Source organism: Lissotriton vulgaris, chromosome 11, assembly GCF_964263255.1.
Source record: "Lissotriton vulgaris chromosome 11, aLisVul1.2, whole genome shotgun sequence".
Lineage (NCBI taxonomy): Eukaryota > Metazoa > Chordata > Amphibia > Caudata > Salamandridae > Lissotriton > Lissotriton vulgaris.
Window position 1 is genome coordinate 1,085,154,602 of NC_141699.1, and position 14,774 is coordinate 1,085,169,375.

Here is a 14,774-nt window from a genome sequence, read left to right on the forward strand (position 1 = left end):
ATTTTGGTCTATATCTATTATTTTTTCAGGTATATGTTTTAAGGATCATTGTTTCCAATATAAACCTCCACATCACAGGTCAGGTCCAACAGCTTGCATTGTCAAGGAAGGCCTAAACCTCTGTGCAAATGCTAGAACGTGTAACGTCAGGGCAAACATAAAAGTCAAGATACCAGAAATACAAACAGCTGTGCACGCAGGGCAGGTGTACATGCCTATTCACCATTCACAGTACTTTCCTGTCTTAGGTTACTGGTGACCTGTCCTTGAGGCTTTGGCGTAGAGTTGCACAGTTGGCGGCATTCCTGACTAACACCGCACAAGACATATCACACATGGGTGAAATTCTCAATGGCAATCAGGCGATGAATGAAATCAGGAAGAGATGATGTCTGAGAATGTGTCACATGAGCAGCAAGGTAACAATTTCTACCTTGGAACATACTGATAAGAGTGAACAGTGTTCGTGATGGTGGGCCTTTGATCATTTAATGGAATTGAAATGATGCCCCAACAAACAGGTAGCCACTTATCCTCTTGATATACCAATATCAACCACCTAGACTCCAAGTTGTAAAACACGGAAAGAGAATCAGGGAGCGGTATTGTAGGAAGCTGGCTCTTTATGTGATATATCAATAATATGATATGCTGTGTAAAGGGTCCAGGGCTTCCCCTACTAGTGGACAGGGGTTTGCTATGCAATCCCGAAGTGCTCCATTGGTAGGCAGTGTGGTCGAGCACCCTTAGGCTTAACATTGAGGAGTACAAGACATTTGCAACTACAAACAATGATCAATAAATGACAACACGACTCAAGAAGGAGATCCACATCAATTTATGAAAATAGCAATTATGTATGTTTAGGAATCAGAGAAAAATCGTTCAGGTAAGTACGCTTTTGATTATAAATTCTTTTCACTTTAAAAAGAAGACAATTCCTGAATTTTGCAATGTTATCCCATGGAAGGAAGAACAAGTTCTGCAAACCGTTATAGTACAGCGACTTAAAAGTCCAAGCTCCAGGAGTTAAGTTGAGTGGTGGGCAAGGTCCAAGGCAGCACCAACAGAACACCTCCAGCGGCATGAGGGAGGCAGAGTGCAGGGTACCAAACAGCGTTGGGAGCCTAATGTATTTCAATGGAGATCAGGCACTACGAAAAGAGGGTGCAGGCTCTGGCCAGGAGGCCAGTCGGGCTGGATCAGCAAGTAGGCTCAAGCCTTGCAATGCTCGGGACGGGGGAAATGTTTGGGCCTCTTCTCCAAGGCCCAGGGGCAAAGGTGTCTTTAGGAGTCGAGTTTTCCTTACAGGAGCAGTCACAGTAGAGGAAGCCTGTGAGCAGAGGCTGCAGACGAGTCCAGGAGGGGTAAACACACAATGGACTATAGCTCGAGGGCCTTGCTGACACCGTTGGCACATACAATCTATAACAATAAGCAACAGAGCACAGCATCAAAAATGATTTCTTTTTCGATCAGTTCAAGTCGGACTTATGTTTTAATGTCCCAATTTACAACATAGCATGCTCAGATCCAAAAAGCAAGTATTTAAGCAGCCAATATTTGTGAGAAAAAGTTGACGTTTGTTTGAAACTCCGCAGCCGAAGCTCCACAGCAGACACGTGTTTAGTCACAAGCGCAACTTTTCCAAGGCTTGATACGATAAGTCTGTATCGATAGTACGAATATATTCTCCGGAGTCACAAAACTTTCTTATCTGAACATGCTATGTTGTTAATTGGCACATTAAAACATAAGTCTGACTTTAACTGATCGGAAAAGAAATAATTTTTGATGCTGTGCTCTGTTGCTTGTTGTTATAGATTGTATGTGTTTAGAGGCTTTGCTTCTGCGCAGGGGGACACAGTGTTTTAACAATGAGCACGCAATACTTGTTAAAACTCAACAGAGGTGCTGACTGATGCTGTAGTTACCGTTGGCACACTTCAACTCAGGCCGGATGTGAAGGAGGCAGTGATTGCTTCAGGTGCCAGGTTTTGGCGGTTCTGGAGGCTTCAGAGTCTTCCCCGTTGGAGTTTCTCACAACAGGTCTGCTGTTCCTGGGAGGACTTGAGTCTTTTTCAAAGGCAGGCAGTCCTCCCAAGTTTCTGGAATCTACAGCTGCAGGACGAGTCAACTTTGGCGCAGTTTACGATGAGGGCTGCAAGCAGGCAGGTGGGGTTGGGGCCAAGTCAGGTGCCCTCTTCAGTCTTCTCTCCTTTTGCGGCTCTTCTGTAACCTTTCTCTTAGGTCATCAGGATCTGCTTCTCTGGTTTCAGGGGCTCTTCAAAATACTGAATTTAGGGCTATTATGGGAGTCTAGGGTAGTAGCCAATACTATGCCCCCTACATAATCACTTCCTGTGGGTAGTGGGCATAACGCTGTCCTAGATTTCCTAGGTATGCCATCACAAAGATGTCTACCTCTGAAAAATCATGTTCACCTCTCAGTTAGCCCACCTTAGGGGTGGTACTAGCCTGGGGGTGGTACACCTATCTGACTAGCTAATTTTCCCACCTGTTCAGGTGGCTAGTGCTGCCCTGAGAGGCATCAGCTCTATTGAAGCTCGCCATCCCAAGAAGGCTAACTAAGGGGGTGTTACAACCTCTTCCCGGACAGGCTTTTGTTCTGGATCTCCTGAGAACAAAAGGCTTTCACCCTAGGAGGTCAGAACAGTGTCTAGGGTGGCAGGCTGGCAGAGTCCAGTCAGCAAGCACACCAGAGGCTGGTAGTTTTTCAGGGGGCACCTCTAAGGTAGCCTCTGAGTTCATGTATGGTAAATCCAACACTGGAATCAGTGGGGGTTTATCAAGACCAGATGTTTGGTACCAAACATTCCTATTTTCAGTGACGTCATTATGTAGCTGGCGAACTCATTTTCACCAGTGTCCTGTACATGGTTTAAGATGGTTTCCCTGGTCACTTGCACTGGTAGCAATATGGTAGACCAGCAGAGCATGAGCAGATATGCCCTCACATATAATATTAAGCACCTTGACTTAGAGCGGTCAGGCCTACTGATACAAATATCATATGCAGTGGTAGTGGGCATGGCACACAAGGATGTGTGACATTTTGTGTTTTCACTTTTGTCTGCACCAAGATGCGCAGCCTGCAATGGCAGTTGTGCATCTGCTTGGTGAGGGGTGGCACAATTCGTGCTACAGCCCTTAGGAACCATTTTTAGTACCTCAGGCCCTAGGTACCAGGGTACCATTTACTAGGGACTTAAAGAGGGTGCTAAAGGTTTTGCCAATTGGGGGAACAATTGTAAAGTTTTTGGGGAACAGCTCTGGCACTGAGGACCTGGTTGGCAGGAACGCAGTGCACTTTTAGTTGAAATACCATCATGTACCAGGCAAAAAGTGGGGGTTACCCTGTCAAAAATGGGCACTTTCCTACAAGTATGAAACATGGTTTCGATTCAATTTTTCTGATCGCACATTCAGGATGGGAGTCAGGAAGAAGTCTGCATGCTCTGGAATGGAGGAAGGATACTATTAGGCATTGTGTGTTAGGTGGCGACCTCATACTAGGTCAGATAGGGTATTAAATCGAGAGAGAGCGTATTGAGACGAGAAACTTCACAAATAATACATGTGATCTGTCCTTCAACTAGCAACGAAAACAGAAAAAAAGGCCAAAATTACCAGTCCTTCTCAGATTAAAGTACTGAAGAGGATACGCTGAGACGCTAAGCAATTGAGAAGCCGCCATAATCAAATTGTGTGATTAAGTAAAACAAAACTGAGCTAATATAGCTCAGGGTGCAATCAAGAGAGCTAGGAAGATTGATTCCTTGAGTTGTAACACTTCCAAGAACATTAATAAACTCTAAAAAGCCAGCTGTAGTAGCAACTCAAAGTTACATACACTTTTTGTAGCTCCTCTTAGGCAAAAATCCATTCAAAGTGATCACAGAAGGGTAAACCTAGGTATCAAACCCACCCGTTTACATCAGCTCAGCCCTGTAGAACAGCTGCTCTGCACAATATGTCTTGTATTTTTTTGATGGACAACTGAAAAAAAACTCCACAACCTTTTTTCCTGCACATTTGGTAGCTGCCCCTTCAGTACTCATGTGAGTTAATGTGAATCAAATCAGTGTTAGACACTTTAGCAACTATGTTCTTATGTTTAACCGTGGTGATGAATTTGAGGAAGCTGGCTTCTCCCAAGACATTGCCAGAGGCTCAAGATATGGGTGTATTTACATGGAGTCAGATGTGTGACAGAAATGTCATCATTTATTATTCATGAACAAAACAACATTTTAACTAGTTTCAAAGGAACCCATAATTTCCACAAGCAAACTGAGTGTTTCTTGGGGCTGTCAGGAGACTGCTAAATTTCTATTCAGAAAAGAAAGCCATGACCCATTCATTATCGACATTTTCTTCTCTTGCCTTCACAGGACCATTTTCGTAGCCGTCTGAGGATAAGAAGAGAAAACTAGTCTTTGAAGTGATGTGGGGAATGTACATCTTTGCAAAAAGGTTAGCATTACGGTCCATTACCTTCGAAGTTACAAACGCTCAAGAATGTACCATATTTTAATATTTTGGAGGCTCCCAGTCTAAAGAAATGCTACGATTCTAGGCCACAGTGTTGCTCTTTCAAACTTGGGGAGTACAAACTTGTGCTCAGGAGATGATGCAAGGCTCTGCTCTCGTTTCAGTTACTATTAACAGTTGTTTCCCGGGCAACAGAAGCACTTTTGAATGAACTTCATTACAAGTGCGCATTGTTAATACAGGGCGCCTCATTTTCTTGGCTACTAATTTACTGTGCTGCCTATACAATAGCTGGAAAGAATAAAATGAACTGAAAAGACAGAATTCTTCAATGGTGGTGGTAAATCAAAACAGACCTAATGCAGCTCTTTAAACCTGCGATTATTAAATACCGCCCTTTCTGTAAAAAGTAGAGGCCCATTTATTTCTTCACATTGTTTCATGACAGGATGCTACAATGGTTACCTGAGGTACACCGATTTTCCGGCAAGCTTCCAGGAAGTTCTCCACATTTCGCCTGCATTTTGCCATCGTAAGTTTAGGCTGTTTGGGGGGAAACAGACATCTATGTGATGCAGGTAATGACTTTGACAGGAATTTTAATAACTTCTAAAACTGCAACAGGGACTGGAAATTACAGTAGTAGGAGGCAGCAAAATGCTCTGATGAGGCACACAGAAAATCTTCAGGTGAAGAGAATAAACTATCCTATTAGGAGTGTGATTTACTGACACAGAGAGTGGGTGGTAACCTTTACTTTACATTGTCGAGTTCCTTGGTTTTCAAGACGTTTGAGCGGAGACCCCAGACTATGCCACTGCTGGCAATCAGAAACCACCAGTGAACGAATGAACGAACACACACACACACACACAAAAACATATAGGCACACAAACACTAACATACAAATGTGTTCTCAATTGCCACACTGATCATGAATGCAAGAGAATTAGCAACCATTCTCACTTGAAACAGTTCATTTTGCGCACTCTTGCATTGCTAACTCTTTACATACTAGCATGTCCGTTCGAGCTCTAGTGACATCATTCACCTAGAAGCCCATTTTAAGTCCCAGCAACCACTCTTTCCAGATCTATTTAAACCAAAACCAATGGGTTGTAATTTTTCTACAAAAACGTGGAGAATCCACAACTTTTATTCCAGTAGTCCACTACAGTGAATGTGGAAGTGTGGTGAGAAGAGGAATCAGAGTGTGCAAGGAGTTGGAGCCATTAAAGTGCAGTGTCAGTTTCAACTTCGCATAACTGCAGCATATCCCTATATCCCTATCCTGATTCCTTTCTCAACATTTGCTGTATTTTTAAACAATTTCACCAAGTTTTCCAGTAACATTTCTGTATTATATTTGGGTTTTCACTTTTTTTACAGCAAATTAACAGAATGGCATGTTTAGCCTATTTTAAATGATGCTAAATTATTTTTTGGGTCACATAAAAAAAATAAGGTGAAGATGTAATACAAAATATACTATTTGGAGGAAAATGTTCTGGGGTGCCACACTTTTGCAGACCCATTTAGCATTTATGATTATCAATGGAAAACTGAAACATACCCCTAGTCAATTTACTAATGACCGTCCTCACTGTCTAAGAATTGGAGATGAAAACAAGTTACTTACCTGTAACTTTGGTTCCCCAGTATTGGTAACTTTCATAGATTCCCATGCTTTGTATCATTCCCCGTCGTCGGAATGGGAGCCTCGGTAAATAGTAAAAAACTATAGTAGTAAGCACAAAGTGAAAAAATAGGCCTAGGCCTCATCTCATTTTGTAGCTTATCCACCTCTTTTTGTAAAAGAGACCAAATTTCTGCAGCAGCCAATCAGAGCAGCCTCACCCCATAGAACCTTCCTGAGAGAAGCTCAGAGCCTCAGATTTTCGTAGCCGTTGTATACAGCTATCCACCAAGATCAGAAGAGTGAGCTTTCCCAGGGGAGGTGGGTGGGCGCATGGGAATCTATGAAAGTTACCAATACTGGGGAACCAAAGTTACAGGTAAGTAACTTGTTTTCTTGCCCCAGTATTGGAACTTTCATAGATTCCCATGCTTTGTATCAGAGTAACTAGCAGTAAAGAAAACATATTTTGTCATACCTGAACCTGAAAATGTGACACATATCTGTAAAAAACAGCAGAACACATAGGATCATGAAATATGACAACAATGCAGTATACAAAATATGCAAAGGAAGGCGGGATAGAAAGGAAAGCTCACCGACTTATTGGAAAAGATTCCTCAGGACTGCTTGGCCCACTGCTGCATCCTCCTTCACAGAAGAATCCAGGCAATAGTGGCGGGTGAAGGTGTGGACACTGCTCCACGTTGCCGCCCTGCAAATGTCCTTGATAGGGACTCCTGCGAATAACGCCGCAGAGGAAGCCATGGATCTGGTAGAGTGAGCACGAACTGCTCGCTGCAGAGGTTTCCCAGCCGCCTGGTGACAAAATTGTATAGCACTGGAAATCCAACGGGAAATACAAGCCTTAGAAACTGCACAACCCTTGCGTGGAGCACTGAAGGAAACAAAGAGCTGTGAAGATTTCCTGAACTGCTTCGTTCGCTCCAGGTAGAATTTCAGGCATCTGTGAATGTCCAGAGAGTGCAGAGTTCTTTCCGCAGGTGAAGAAGGTTTTGGAAAAAATGGTTTCAAGACCACGGGTTCATTTAGGTGGAATTCCGAAGGAACTTTCGGGATAAATTTAGGATTCGTCCGTAGAATCAGCACATTATTTTTAAACTGGAGGAATGGTTCCTCAATCGTGAAAGCCTGGATCTCGCTTACTCTGCGAGCCGATGTCAGGGCCAAGAGAAGAGCCACTTTCCAGGAAAGAAACTTAAGGTCAGACTTATGCACAGGTTCAAAAGGGGCTTTCATGAGGGATGACAAAACCAGATTCAAGTGCCAGGTCGGAGGAGGTGGCCGGACTGGAGGAAAAACCCTGAATAAACCTTTCAGGAATTGCTTGACAATCCTGGCCGACCATAGGGAAGGCCCTGAAGATGAACGTCTGAATCTAGATATGGCTGCCAGATGGACCTTTATCGACGATGGAGCCAATCCCGATTTCGCCAGTGAAAGAATGTAAGGCAAGAGCTTGTGTGGAGAAGAAGTATACGGGTGTAAACCTTCCTTCTGGCACCAAACACAGAATCTCTTCCATTTGGCTCGATAGGTCTTGTTGGTACTAGGGGCTCGAGCCTGAGCTAGAATGTCTCTACACTCACTTGAGAGATCTAAACCCTGGAACTCTCTGAACTCAGGAGCCACGCTGTCAATCGCAGGGACTTCAAGTCCGGATGTAGAACCTGACCGTGAGACATTGTTAGCAAAGTTGGAACAGGCTGCAGGAGAACTGGCTGGTCCTGGGAGAGGAGAAGAAGCTCCGAGTACCAAACTTGTCTGGGCCATGCTGGAGCGATCAAAATCATCCTGCACGGTTCCACCTTGAGTTTGCTGACCAACTTCGGAATCAGTGGAATGGGAGGAAAGGCGTAAACAAAGGCGCCTGACCAGGCAATCAAAAGCGCATTCCCCAAGGATTCCCGATGGTGAACCCTGCTTGCGAAGGACAGGCATTTGGCGTTCTGGGGAGTCGCAAACAGGTCGATTGATGGTGTCCCCCATCGAGCAAAGAGTTCCTCCAGAACGGTCTGATCCAGTTCCCACTCGTGAGAGACTGTCCTCTGACGACTCAAAGCGTCCGCCTTGACATTGAGTGTCCCCGCTAGATGTTCCGCTGAGAGGGAAACGTTGTTCTGTATCAACCAATTCCATATCGATTGGGCTTCCTTGGAGAGGGTGGAGGATCTTGTGCCACCCTGTTTGTTTATGTAGTGCATGGCTGTAGTGTTGTCCGTACGAACCAGCACTGCCCTGTTTTGAATCCTCGGAAGAAAAGCTTGAAGAGCCAAGCGGATCGCGAGAAGTTCCAGGAGGTTGATATGGAACTTGCGTTGCACTGGACTCCAGTGACCGCTGACCTTCAGCTCCTGGAGGACCGCTCCCCATCCTTCCATGGAAGCGTCCGTTGTCACAATCAGGGGAGATGGAGGAATGAGGAACGATAAGCCCTTGGAAAGATTGTCTTTTTCCAGCCACCAGCCGCCTGCTTTTCTCATTTCCTTGGTAATGACAACCTTGTCGTCGAAGGATCCTGTGACCTGCCGCCACTGTCTGTCCAGTTGCTCTTGTAGTGGACGCATCCTGAGCCTGCAGTGCGGAACTAAAGGAATACAAGATGAAATCGATCCGAGAAGTGATTTGTACTTGCGAACTGTCAGTGTCTTTCGAGATTGGAGAAGACGAGCTGAACACATTAGTTTGGTCTGGCGCTCCTCCGATGGAAGGGCTAAGCAACTGTCCGTGTTCAGGATGGCTCCTAGGAACCTTGCTGACCTGGATGGGTATAAAACCGATTTCTCCCTGTTGAGTCGAAGACCTAGTCGCTCGAACAGATCCCTGCACGTCCGGACTGCACTGGACGCTTCTTGAACAGATGGAGCTTTCAGCAGCCAATCGTCCAGGTATGGAAACACCTGAATAGCTTGTTTTCTGAGAAAAGCTGCCACCGGAGCTAGAACCTTTGTGAAGATCCGTGGGGCGGACCGGAGACCAAATGGCAGTACCTTGAATTGAAAGTGACTCTTGCCCACTGTAAAGCGCAGATATTGCCTGTGAGCTGGATGGATAGGAACGTGGAAGTAGGCGTCCTCCAAATCGAGGGTCGCCATACAATCCCCCGGATTGAGCAGACGAAGGATGTCCTGAAGAGTGACCATCCTGAAGGACAACTTCACGAGATAAGTGTTGAGCTGCCGTAGATCTAAAATTGGACGCCACTTGTTCCTTGTCTTCCGAACCAGGAAGAACCTGGAATAGAACCCTTTCCCCTTCTGCGAAAGGGGTACAGGCTCCACCGCCCCCTTGGTGAAAAGCTGGTGGGCTTCGAGATGAAGGAGCCTGAGATGTTTTGGAGGGAAGGCATCCGGCGCTCTTGTTGGAGGAAGGTCTTGAAACTCCAATGTGTGTCCTTCTCTGACAATCTGGAGGACCCACTGATCCGATGTAATAATCATCCAGTTGTGTGGGCAATGGGAAATCCTGCCCCCCACAGATGTGAATGAGGGAACAGGAACAGTGGAAAGAGCCACCTGGCCGCTATTGTTTCCTGGTGTTGTCTCTCCTTTGCTGCCCCTGACGTCCTTTAGGCTGCTGGCGAGAGAAAGTACCCCTTTGAGAGTATTGAGGCTTATACGACTGGCTGGACTGAGATCCAGAAGAGTAGCGATTTTGATTACCTCCACGATAAGAAGAAAAACCTCTTCCTCTAGCTCCTCTGAAGGGCACCTTACGATACTGCAATGTACCCAAGGACTTAGCTGTATCCGTGTCCTTTTTGATTCCTTGCAGGGCCTCATCGACGTGCTTGCCAAATAGCATCTCACCGTCATATGGTAGATCCAAGATCTTATTCTGCACCTCCTGCCTGAACCATGTGGCCTTTAGCCACCCTTGGCGTCGCAGAACCGCCGAGCCGGCTAGTGCTCGGAATGCGGTGGTTGCAATATCCATTGCCACATCAATGACCTCCGAAGAGGCCCGCTCCCCTTCGAGCAAAATCTTCTTCACATCCTCCTTAGACGAATCCTGCAGTTCGTCTACAAATGGGGCAAGATCGCACCACATTTGTCGATCATAGCGTCCCAGAATCGCTAACGCATTGGCTGCCCTAACCAGGAGACTGGCCATAGCTGAAAACCTCTTGCCCACATTGTCTAGGCGCCTGCCCTCCTTATCCGGCGGCGTAGTCATCGGCGTAGAAGGATTCTTGGACTTGCTCTGGGCAGCCTGCGAAATGACCGAATCCGGTTTCGGTTGGCCAAGTAAACATGCTGGACTGCCATCCGGTGCCTTATACTTCTTTTCTAGTCTCGGAAGTACCGGGAGGACTGTGGCCGGATTATGCATAGCCTTCAAGCCCTCAGACCAGACATGCTCAATGATTGGAATGGACCTCACTGACTTTCTGAATGGTTCTTTAAAGTCATACAAAAAGCAATCCGATTGCACTGTGGTCACTGGGAGACCAAATCTTTTGGATGCCCTGTCCATTAAGTTGTGAAACCCTCCAACGTCCGCTGGAGGCGAAGTAATATTATCCGGGTCGGTGTTGTCCGGATCTATAGGGTCAGCAGTATTCCATGGCGCCTGTTGATCTTGATCAGGATCCGCTTGCTGGTCTGCATCAGAAGACGCAGCGTCATCATCATCAGTATCTGGCACCTGTACTACCTCTTGAGGGCGCACTTCCAGCGCAGCGGCACGCTCTCTTGGAGGTAAAGAATGGTCTGCCCCAGGACGTAATGTCTGAGGCGGAGGTGTCGTGGGGCGCACTTGTTGGGTTTCCGGAGGCGCCGGGAAACGTTGCTTGTAATCCCGCAACATAAGTTGTAAATCCGTCACTAAAGTGGATGGTATTGCCACCATACCCTCAGGTAACTGACGCCTCGGTTGTTGTGGAGGCACGCGCCTGGTAGCAGTACGTTCCTCCCCATAATAATGCTCTGGAGCATAGTGCTGTCGTTCCATCTGCTCCTCCTCAGAGCTAAACTCCTGCACCTTAACCTGAAGGTCAGAAGGGCTATAGGCCTGCCCAAATTCACTGAAAGTCTCTTCCTCAGAGTCATCCTCCAATAGTAGTGTTGGTGGTAGCTTCTGAACCTGGCGAGGAGACGTCATCTCTGGCGTGATCTGATGCCTTTTCCGTGAAAAAACATGTTTTCCCGCCATTTCCATCGTCGACGAGGTCGTCGTCGACGAGGCCGTCGTCGACGGGAAGGTCTTCTGTGTCTGTGTCGACAGTGGAAGTGTAGACATAGAAAGTGTCTTCGTCGACGAGGATAGCGTCGTCGACGAGGTGAAGCTCATCGTCGACGATGGTGGAATCGTCGACGGGACCGTCGACGAGCTCGTCGTCATCAACATGGCAACAGGCGTCGTCGACATCGTCGTCGTCGAAGTCGTTCTCGTCGACGACACCGCCGTCGACGGCAGCTTTGCAGACATTGTCGTCGACGTGGAGGTGGTCACCCTCGTCGACGACGAGCAGGATTCCGGAGCCTTGAAAACAGTCGACGGTGTAGGCGTCGACGCAGCCGTCGTCGACGAGCCCGTCGACGAGGCAACCTTGGTAGAGCTGTCCTTTTTAACACTCGTAGACGACGTACCTGGGAGTTTAGTCGTCGACGGTTTCTGCTTCTTGTCTGAAGCGACCTCTTGAGTCGGGGTTGAAGGCTTGTTGACCCCACGATCTTTCTCTGAGGAAGGCGAAGAGACTGTAGAAGCCTTTCTCACCTTTTTTGAGGCCGGAAGTTCCTCAGGCTTACCCTGCCTCTCCTTTTCACCTCGGTGAGGAGATTTTTGGGCAGCCGGCCTGTCGGACCTGTCAGAGGTCCCTGGTAAGGCCTTGTGACGGGACTCGTCTGAAGCAGAAAGGGGGGACCTACCCCTTTTTTGAGACCTTCTGGAAGACACCATAGACGAGGAGCCCTCACTGTCCGAAGAGATGTCGTCTTTCCGGTCTTTCATCTTCTGAAGCCATGTGAGGAGACGTCCTTCCCTGTCCCTCTGGGTCTTAGCTGAGAAGGATCTGCAAATCGGACAGCCTGTTGGTTTATGGTCCGGATATAAACAGTAGATACAATCCTCATGTTTGTCCTCGACAAACAACCTCTTCTTAGAGCAGGTGGCACAGGCTCTAAAAAGGGCTTTCCTCTCCGACATGCTGAGAAAAAAATCCAAGTAGTTGAAGAAAAAACTGAAGAAAACTGAGCAGAGCTCAATGGAGACTCCCTTGCACAACGTGCGGTAGAAAATCTGAGGCTCTGAGCTTCTCTCAGGAAGGTTCTATGGGGTGAGGCTGCTCTGATTGGCTGCTGCAGAAATTTGGTCTCTTTTACAAAAAGAGGTGGATAAGCTACAAAATGAGATGAGGCCTAGGCCTATTTTTTCACTTTGTGCTTACTACTATAGTTTTTTACTATTTACCGAGGCTCCCATTCCGACGACGGGGAATGATACAAAGCATGGGAATCTATGAAAGTTCCAATACTGGGGCAAGGTGAGTTTATCTGATACTTGAGATACCAGATAAATATTTACAGAATTTTCGATCCCAAATTTCTAAAGTGTGTTCTCATTCTCTGCATCAAGGTCCCATTCTCATATTACACCATCTCCTTATACCACAATAGCTCCTCATCATGAGGGGGCATATCTGTGTCACTGTTTTTAGATACCCCAATATCCAATTATCCCACCACACGGCCCGATCTCCCTGCTATCCATATTTCCTTTGCCCCTGCCCTTCTCAGTGACTGATTCTTTCAGTAATCAGACAGATTTGCCCCAGCCAGATGGACACCAGTCACTGAATCACTTGCACAATTACTCACCCTCTTACAGCACTCGACCTGCCCCCATCATACCTCATCCTGTTAAAGCCCCTTCTCCCAGCTTGTCGAACCTCAACCTAGCCAACCTTCTCTCTCCAGGTTCCCTTCCTGACTCAACTGAGGCTGTCTTCCATGACACTCCCAGGCTATCTCCCCAATCCCTGCCTTGAACATGGGTTTCCTGCTCCTGGCCCCTCAAGCTGCATGTACCTACAATTCAAGCACCCCCTCCCCCCTTAAAATATATACTTTATCCACCCACTTCATAGCACGGTTTACTTTCTCATCCGCTCTTGATCAGCCTCCTTCATCCCCCAATTTGTATTTTCTACTTTATTCATTAACTTCTTAGTTGCCCTATCGGATCCCAATGGGTGCAGGGTTGGGATCACATGAGATACATCCTCCTCACTCTGCTTGGATCTGGCTCCTCTCTCTAACCTGCCTGATCTGTCAGAGCTCTACTCTTGTCTGCATGCTTTTTCCTAGATGGGTCTTCTCCCCCCCCCCCCCCCCCCCCTCCCCTCCTCATTAGCCTGGACCTCTAATGTATGGCTCTCTTCTACCAGCCTACTCTGGGCAGGTTCTGATTCTAGCTAGTCCTTCCTCTCCTTTGACGTACTCACAGAGTTTATATTTTCCGTCCCCATAGGTGTGCTGCTTCCCTCAGCTGGACCCCCCTTCACCTGGAACCACCAACCTGCCTTTGTCCCTTAGGTTGTCCCTGAACTGAATTAAGGGCTCTAACATTTCAAAGGGTTGATTTCTTCTTGAAAGCACAACATAAGGAAAAAGACGTAGATGCCACTTTGGCCCAAAATGGTGCAGCACTTTGCTGCGTCTGTGTTCCAAAAGCACCCCTGTATCATTGTAAAGAGGCTCCACCAAATGGCTCTCTCCTCTGCTTATCACAGACTGACATAATGCCATTAAAAGGAAGGAAGCACTTTCAAAAGTCATCATCATAGGATTACGATTTATACTCACCACAGCTGGAGATGGTACGTGGATGCTTGGTACAGATCGAGGGCGCACGTGATTGGCTAAATGGCAGAGGACTACGCCATCGGTGAGGGCAGCTCCAAGATCGTTGGGTAGTGAAACCTTTAACCGCAACTCAATGTTCTAGATAAGAGAAAAGTTCAGAGTATAACACACCTACGCATACAAATGGAAACACTGCTTTTGTATTTACTACTATACACACAAGAATAACAATTACATCTCAAAGACTATTTTTGTATAATGCATCAACATTTTATAAGTTTTCAAATCTGTTCATAACATGTAATGATCTCAAATACTAAATCTAAATATAATCATTATAAAATCAAATTACTTAACATTAGCTAATAAGACAACTAAGCTGTGTAAGCGGATGTAAGGTATGTGTCCAATACACATATAGATCTTTAAATAGCAAGCAATGAAGATAATACAACTGCTAGATACATGAAAGGCCTTAGTTATAGTATACATTCATACATACATACCTAGGCTACCATTCACACTTCAATCACTTGATCCTAGCTAAGGTCTTTTTGGTCAGATAGTTGTTGAGAGGGAGAGTATCTCCTTGAAAGAGGAAGTCGTTTCTATGTGATCTTCACTGGATATTTTGTGACTAGATGCTCAAAATACGAATATCCAGGGTCTGAAGCGGAGACAGTCTGGCAACCCACTATCAATCCGTTGATTCAGAACGAAAGCTTAACAGAAAACAAGATCTCCTAGATCGGTATAGTGTTATTGTGAAACTACAATCCCAGGTGCTCCTGTCCCAC

General features: G+C 46.3%; 1 protein-coding gene across 24 annotated transcripts in view; it reads right to left on the reverse strand.

Moving 5' to 3' along the window:
- Positions 1-14,774, reverse strand: part of LRCH3 (leucine rich repeats and calponin homology domain containing 3) — a 345,591-nt gene that overhangs the window by 29,066 nt on the left and 301,751 nt on the right. For all 24 annotated transcript variants that reach the window (XM_086944592.1, XM_086944588.1, XM_086944587.1 and 21 more), the window contains 2 exons: positions 13,978-14,115; positions 4,981-5,058 (listed from right to left, as the gene is read on the reverse strand). In XM_086944592.1, the coding sequence (XP_086800718.1) occupies positions 4,981-5,058; positions 13,978-14,115 (216 nt within the window). The remainder of the gene's footprint in view (positions 1-4,980; positions 5,059-13,977; positions 14,116-14,774) is intronic.